Consider the following 7,970-nt stretch of genomic DNA (forward strand, 5'->3'; position numbering starts at 1 on the left):
GGTCCCGTGAGTACCGGGCGGGCTGGGGGCAGCCGGGCCCCCGACGGGCTCTGCCGCCGCCCCGGCACCGCCGCCAGTAACTTTTAGGGATGGTTTTGGGGGGTTTGGGGGAATGTGGGGGAGGGTTGCCCCGGCCATTTCCCTCCACCCCAGCATCCCCCCGCATCCCCATCCCCGAGAGCTTCCGCTCCCCGTTCCGGGCAGGGGATGGGAATGAGCCTTAATTCTGGGTGCTGGGCTGGGGGGCTGGTTTTTTTGGGGTGGGGTGAGAAGCAGGAAAAAGAGAGGGGACCTCCCTGGGTGCCACCAGCCCTGTGTCCCCCCCGCCACCTTGCGTAACCCAGCGGCAGGCAGGACACTTGGCGTTTATTTTTGGTTAATCCATATTCGACCTTTTTAAGCTGCGTTTTGGTGTGTGCGTGTGCAGGGCCCTGGCCCGAAGCCCCCGGCCCGCAACTGTTGCTGTCGGAGGCATGGGCGAGAAAGAGGAGGGTGATGAGGAAGAGGAGGGTGATGCTGGGTGGTGGCAGATGAAGGTTGAAAGGAGACGGTGCTTGCTGGGGACTGCCAGCGCTTCTCCCTCCTGAGTCGCTCCCCCCCGCATGGGGACAAGGTTGGTGATGAGTTGGCTTTGGGGAGGTTTTGCTGCTTTCCCTCCTTTTGGGGGGCTCTGTCGAGGTCTCCTTGCTCCACAGGGGTGTCCCCCATCCAGGCAATGACAAGCCCTGGGACAACGCAGTGCCCTCCCCGGTGCCCCCCATCCTCCCAGTGCAGCTCCCCTAGGTTTGGGTTTGCTCTGTCCTTTCTGTCCATCGGCAGCCGGCCCCCCCCCCCCCCCGCCGGCAGGCGGCTCCCCTTCAGGCTCGGAGGCTTTTTTTGAGGGATAAGGTTTCTCTTTCTCCAGAGATTTTTTGCATTTGGGGATTTTATTTCTCCCTTTCCTGAGGTCAAAAATATCTGCAGGACCTGTTCCCCTCTTGGGTCAGGGGAGGGAGGGTTGGAAGGAGGGCAAAAAGGAGGTTTAAAATTAGGAACAAACTTTCCCTGTTGCATTAAAATGACATTTCAGGGGGTGGTGGGAGGTAAGGGCTCGATGGTGCCTTTAGCAGGAGGTTTCTGCGAGTGTTTGGTGTATCAGGTAAAGCTGTACCTAGGAAAGGGGTTAACCTGCTCGAAACTGCCCCAAAGCAACAAAAAGCAAGTGCTAAAGCCACTGAGCTGCTCCGTGGGTGTCCTTCAGTCCCCGGGAGGCTGCTGGGAGGTGGCATTGCCGTGCCCGGGCTCCCGGCCGAGACCACCTTCCTCCTGCTCCAGCCAGCCACCGGCTCTTCGCCCAGCTGGAAAAGCCTCCCTTTTGGGAAGGCATTTTCCATAAGGAGCAATTCCGCAGTGCTTGCTGCAAGAGGTTGAAACGTAGGGTTTGGGTTTTTTTAAAGTCCAGGGGGGCTTTGCTGTGTTGTGCTGAGCCCAAGAGCAGCCCCGGCTCTGGCAGTAGCACAGGGAAGGGCTCAGTTCCTCCTCTGCCTCCACCAGTCTCCTGCAATTTGCCCTCCTGACCCTCGTCCCCCCAAAACTCACATTTTCCTGCACCCCTCTAGCTTGTCCCTTGAAAAAACAGGCGCGGAGCTGGCTGGGCTGGCGGAGCTGGTTGCTCTTTGCATCTCAAATCCAGCCATTTTGGAGCAGTCCTGGCTCCGACCCGCACATGGAGCCCCTTCCAGCCATGGGCTTTCTGGTCCTAAACCCCTCCATCCTCCTCCACATCCACCAAGGGCTGCAGTGAGCGGCTCGGCTCTGGCCGGTGGCACCGGATTCCTGGGAAGGGTGGAAATTCATTCCCCTGGTTGTCTCAGCAATGGCTGAACGATGTGCCGTGCCCATGCCTGCCTCCCCTCCACCATTGCCATTGCGCTCTGGCTGTGAGGGACGGGGATGCTTTCCACCTGCAGCTCGGTCCAGTCGGAAACCAGTTTGCTCAAACCTGGCCCCAGTTGCAGCCAGGAGCGGAGCAGCCCCTTCGGCGGCAGTGCTTGGCATTACGGGAGGGTTTTGCTGGTCTGTGCTTGGATTACTCGCTGCTAGAAGAGGCTCCTGAGCATGGGGAAGAGCTGGGTTGAGGAAGAGGAGGATAGGAGCCTGGGATGGGTGAGGTGCCAGGGCTGGCATGAGCAAATCCGATCAGTCACCACGAGGGCCCAGAGTATATTTAAACGTCCTTGAGGAGGGCTCAGATGGACAGAGCTGCTGGGAGAGTGGCTCTGTTTGTTTTGGGTGGCGTGTTGCTCCCCTTCCTCTCTGCTCGGGTAGCTGATGCCGGATTCCCGATGAATTATTTATCATGGGACTAAAAATACTCAGGAATTCACAGTGAGGAGCGGGCGGTGCAGGCCGCCCCACCGCTGGGCTGCCCCTTGGGTGATGGTGGGTGCTGGGGATAGATGATCCCCCGCTTAAATCCATCTGGCTGAGAGAGATGCTGCCCGGGGACCATCGGTGCTGGGCTGAGTACCTGAGCCCTCCTGGTACCCATGGGGTGTGGGAGGGGGAGGTGGGGCTCACGTCCCTTTTCTCTCTAGAGGGGACAGCCCTGGTGCTCAAATCCGCACCGAGCAGCTCTTGCAGAGTGCCCAGCCAGGCAGTCATTGGGTTTATTTCTTGCGTTTTCAGTCCAACACGCTGACGGTGTTTTCACAGTGTGTCGAGGCATTGTCCATCACTGCGGCACGGAGGGGTGTTGGGGTGCGGGTTCCCAGGGCAGCCCAGATCCCCAGACCATCCGGGACTCAGCAAGGCGCTCCTCTGGCCGTGCCGAGGATGCGTTAAGCAACAGCAGCTTTTAATTGCAAGTGACGTTTCTGAGCGCCAGCTGGCATCTTGCTGCATGGAGCGACACCGGCGTGTGGCTGGTGCCACCGCAGAGGGCTGCTTGTCCCCCTCCCCACTGCCCAATGTGGCACCAGGGTGATGGCCCTGGGGGCAACAGGGCTTGGAGGGGCTCAGATGCCCCCATCCACAGGTCTTGTGGGCTCTGAGGAAAGGGTGAGCTCCAGCATGGGGGTGCATTGCTGTGGCAGGGACGTGTACCCCCCCAGGGACTGTCACCCCACCTGCTGCAGGCTGGGTACCCGCAGTCAGGGGGGAATTGGGGACCTGGCAGGGGGACGTGCCCAAACACCACCCCACCCCCCAGAGCCTGGCTTTGGGCTGCAGCCAGCAGAGACGCAGTGCGGTGGTGTCCCAGCCGGGCAGGCAACGCCAGCGGGGGACACACACCGGGGGGTAAAGGCGAGAAGGGGAGAAAGCTGAAGGATGGTGTCTAGGGGGGGAAACGTGGAGATAAGGGGCCAGGCAGGCGCTTTGCTTGGGATTTGGGAAGCGGCAGCGAGGGGGCAGGGGGCAGGCAGGGGACCGGCTGCTCCAGTGACTGTGTGATTTGCAAAATCCCAACATGGGGGTTGCAGAGCTGAACCCTCCCTCAAGGGCAAAGTCTTTAAATATTGAAGGTGGCTGTCAGCTGTGGAGAGCTTCCAGCTCCTCCTGTCACCTCTCGCTGCTGTCCCGGTCCCCGGCCAGAGGGGCAATAAGGAGCATCATAGCAGCGATGGCTTTTGGAGAGGGGATAGGGGAGGGAGGGAAATGGGGCTGGGAGGGGGATGGTGGTGGTGGTGGGAAGGGACAACAGGCTGGGAAGGGTTAGTGGTTGGTGGGACTGGGGACAAGGGACATGGCACTGGGGTGTATGGTGTGGGGAGCAACACCTCTGTGACCCCCTAGTGGGTACAGCGCTGTGGCCATCCCTCCACCAAGTCCAGCCTCTGAAGGATGAGGGTCCCCCTCTCTCCCTGGGGTCAGCCCACCCTGGTGCTGCCCTGGGGTGGTGGGGAAGGCTGGGGTGAGCGGGGCTGGGGGTCCTGGCAGGCAGCCAGATGCGAGGGGCTGTGTCCCATCCTGGCAGGGACGCGGCGGTGGACATGGGCAGAGCGCCGGCACACACTCTGCTACTGTCGATGGTGCTGGGCTGCTCGGCTGCCTTCACGGACCTCCTGCTGCCAGGCCCTGAAGAGCCGGTGGTCAACGTGGCCGTGGTGTTTGGGGGCACGTCCTACCCCCTGCACATCCGCTCCCGCTTGAGTCCCCAGAGCTTCCTGGACATGCCCTTGGAGATCCACCCCATCACCGTCATCGTCAACAACACCAACCCCAGCACCCTCCTCACCCAGATCTGCGACATCCTTGCCAGCCACAAGATCCACGGCATCGTCTTTGAGGACAACGTTGGCACGGAGGCTGTAGCCCAGATCCTTGACTTCATCTCCTCCCAGACCCAGGTCCCCGTCATCAGCATCAGTGGGGGGTCTGCAGTGGTCCTGACCCCGAAGGTGAGGCATTTTCTGGGGGTTATTTCTGGGGGGGGGGGGGCAGAAATGAGGGATTATTAGAGAGGGGTAGATTTGGGATATGAAATGCTGGAGGGCAGAGGAGCTGTTGGGCTGCAATATGCGGGCTTGTGGGCAGGAATAGGCAGTGGCTGCGGCAGCGTGGCTGACCGGGGGGGTGGGACATGGAGGGGATGTCAAGGAGGGTCCCTGTAGATGGGATGGGGGAGAGGACTTTAGTGCCCTGTGGAGAGACCTTCCCTGGTGTCCTGCTTCCTGTCCCCTCCAGGCTGTGCCCACCACAGGGTGCCGGGGTCATGGTGCTGAGCCTGCCAGGGCAGCGGCATGGTTGGCAATGTCCCCATCCTCCTCCCTCCCCTCCCTGCCGTGGCTGGATCCAGCCCTGAAATGGCCGGGCAGGCAGCATGGGGAAGCCTTGCTCGGCTGCAGCAACCATCTCAGGTGCACCACAGGCCGAAACAGGATTTTTGGCTTCTCTGCTCCTCGCTGGTGTCAGACACTGTCACTGTCACCCGCCGGGGAAGTGTTGGGGGCAGGGAGAGCTGGAGCCAGGCTGGAGGGTGCTGGGCAGGCAGCGATGGGCTGTGGCGAGGCTCCCATGCCTTCCAGGGAGGAGATTTGGGTTATCTCCTCCTGGCTGCTGGTCTCACCCTGGCACCAGAGGGGTCCCAGTGCTGGCTCCTTCCCATGGCAGCAGCCCCCGGGGTGGAGACCCTGCTGCTCCTTGGGGCACTGGTTTCATGCTCTGTTTGCTCAGAGGTTTTGGGGTCTAAACCCCCTGGTTGTTACCTCGGCAGCCCTGCCTACACCGACTGGTGCTTCTGGAGCACCCCGAGCTTCTGCTTGCTGTGGGTGCGTGGCAGTGGGTGCAATGGACTTGGATGAGTGCAATGGACTCGGGCGGGTGCAGAGGGCTCAGGTGGAGCTCCAGGCAACTAAAAAATAGCTGTGGCTTTGCTATGGACTGGGTATTTTCCTGCAGCTTTCTCCAGGGGTTGGGTATTTTGGGGGCAGTGGAGGGACCCGTCTGAAGGCTCGACCTCCTCCTCCTCCTCCCATGGATCTGAGGTCCCTGGCAGCTCCCACTCCCTGGCTGGGACTCCCCGGGCTCACCCCTTCAGCCAGACCACCAGCCTCATTGCAAGAACTATTTCTCTGGAGGCGGAGGGGGGTCTGGGTGGTAAAACCCTGCCACCTGCATGCGACCTTCTGCAAATGCCATTCACTGAATCATTTAAGACAGAATCAGATCAATTAAGGTTTGCTAATGAGAGGGCCAGATGGCTGGGGAGGTGGGGTGGGAGGGAAGGAGTTGCGTGCGCTCAGGCAGCAGGTAGTGAGTCGGAGCCGGGATGGGATTTATGCTCCTGGCAGAGCCCTTGCCCCCCTCCCTCTCCTGGTTTAAGGAGAGATTCTTGGTCTCCTTCAGAGGATGGATGAATTTTTGGTCAACAAGCTGAGAAATGGAGGAGAGGCCACAGGGCTTGACCCTTTGCATGGGATGAGGTTCCTTGGAGACCACCAGTGGATCAGTCTTATTTTGGGTGTCTCCAGCCCCATGGACCATGCCAGTTCATGGCTCCCTAGAACCCTTCATGATGGCAAATTCAAGGTGTCTTGCACAGGTGCAAGAGACCTGGCCCATGGTGCCAGAGCAGCCCCTGACCCCTTCTCCTCCCGCAGGAGCCTGGCTCGGCTTTTCTGCAGTTGGGTGTCTCCATCGAGCAGCAAATCCAGGTGATCTTCAAGGTGTTGGAGGAATACGACTGGGGCTCCTTTGCTGTCATCACTAGCCTCTACCCAGGCTACAACATCTTCCTGGACGTCATCCGCTCCTTCACAGACGCCAGCTACTTCGGCTGGGAGCTGCAGGAGGTGCTCACCTTTGAGATGAGCCAGGAGCGGAGCAGCTCCAGGACGCAGCGGCTCCTGCGGCAGATCGATGCCCAGGTCATCGTTGTCTACTGCTCACGGGAGGAGGCTGAGTACCTCTTTGCCATGGCAGAGCAAGCTGGCCTTGTGGGGCCAGGCTATGTCTGGATCGTGCCCAGCCTGACAGTGGGCAACATGGAGGTGCCACCTGCCTCCTTCCCCGTCGGCCTCATCAGCGTGGTGACGGAGAGCTGGAAGCTGAGCCTGCGGCAGAAGGTGCGGGATGGGGTGGCCATCATTGCCATGGGGGCGGCCAGCTTCTTCCGGGCCCACGGCTACCTCCCAGAGGTGGGACGGGACTGCCAGGCCCCTGCTGGGGCCACCACCACCAACATCAGCTTCTACCGGTGAGGCTCAGGGGCACACTGGGATGGGTGTGAAATGGGGGAATGGGGAAATGGAGAGGGAAGGGGCAGGGGAGGAGGAGGATGGAGCTGGTGGGTGGGGGGGATGTTTCTCACTATGGGCTGCAGCTGCTGGTCCGTGTCTCTTGGCTGGGTTTCTCCTGGAGCACCTTCCCAGAGCAGCCCTTGCCTTTTCTTGTGCTTCTCTGTGACCCGGGACCCACGGGGGTCTCAGGGAGGGTTTCACAGCTCTGCTTTGCAGTGCGGATGTGGCACCTCAGGGCTTCTGTGGCAGTCTGGGCATCCTCAACCCTGCAGTGGCCCATCCTCGGTGCCTCCTTGCTAGCAGGGCTTTCTCCAGCTCCCTGCTGCTCCTTCGTAGGGGCTAAACTTGGTCTCCAGCTCAGCCCCACATCTCTCCATGGGACCTGTGGCAGCCTGCCTGGAGGAGGAGGAGGAGGAGGAGGAGGGGGAGGGCTGTGCGGGGTTGGGCTGCACAGCCAGGGACTTACGGGTGCTGTGTCCCACCAGGCACCTCCTCAACGTGACGTGGGAGCACAGGGACTTCTCCTTCAATGAAGGCGGCTACCTGATCAGGCCCACCATGGTGGTGATCTCGCTCAACCAGCACAGGCTCTGGGAGATGGTAGGACCCCTGGACCCCCCAGGACGGGCACACTGAGGGGGTGGGTGGGCAGGGTGGGCCTGGGACCACGCATAGGCTGGGTCTGATCCTGGGGCAGGTTGCCCCATGCAAAACCCGTGGCTGTTACCAAAAGTACCCATGGTGGCATGGTGGGACTTCGTGGCAATGCCAGGCACCAAAGCTCTGCCAAGAACTGGGTTTTTTTTTCCCTGCAATTTGGCTGAAAAGTTCCAAGAAAGGCAAAAATGCAGCTGCCAACCTCTGGAGAACAGCAGCCAAGCACCTAGACCTGAAAGAAGCTGTGCAGAGGGTTTTTTTTTCCTAGTTTAGAAGTATTTTGGGTGAAGTTTGGCCAGGTTTATACTCACCCAAGCCTGACGCTTGGGGCCCTGGAGGAATCACTTTGCCTTGTGGTCAGTGGGTGCGTGGGAAGGGGATGCTGAGATGAGTCTCACCATGGCTGAGCTCCGGGAGAAACGAGCCCCAAAGGTGTGGGGAGGATGGACACAGGACCCCATGTGACCCCCAGAGCCCCTTGCTGGGGTGACAGTGCACTCTCCCTTGGGGGCAGGTCGGCAAGTGGGAGAAAGGCATCATCCACATGAAGTACCCGGTGTGGCCCCGCTATGGCTCCTTCCTGCAGCCCGTGGC

At 60.6% G+C, this 7,970-nt stretch overlaps 1 protein-coding gene across 1 annotated transcript in view; it reads left to right on the top strand.

Moving 5' to 3' along the window:
• The first annotated feature begins 3,971 nt into the window (after positions 1 to 3,971).
• GRIN2C (glutamate ionotropic receptor NMDA type subunit 2C) overlaps positions 3,972 to 7,970 on the top strand; it is an 11,771-nt gene continuing 7,772 nt past the window's right edge. The window contains exons 1-4 of the mRNA XM_035893377.1: positions 3,972 to 4,379; positions 6,081 to 6,676; positions 7,205 to 7,319; positions 7,891 to 7,969. Coding sequence (XP_035749270.1) covers positions 3,972 to 4,379; positions 6,081 to 6,676; positions 7,205 to 7,319; positions 7,891 to 7,969 — 1,198 coding nt within the window. The remainder of the gene's footprint in view (positions 4,380 to 6,080; positions 6,677 to 7,204; positions 7,320 to 7,890; position 7,970) is intronic.

Source organism: Egretta garzetta, unplaced genomic scaffold (assembly GCF_000687185.1).
Source record: "Egretta garzetta isolate BGI_Z169 unplaced genomic scaffold, ASM68718v1 scaffold34, whole genome shotgun sequence".
Lineage (NCBI taxonomy): Eukaryota > Metazoa > Chordata > Aves > Pelecaniformes > Ardeidae > Egretta > Egretta garzetta.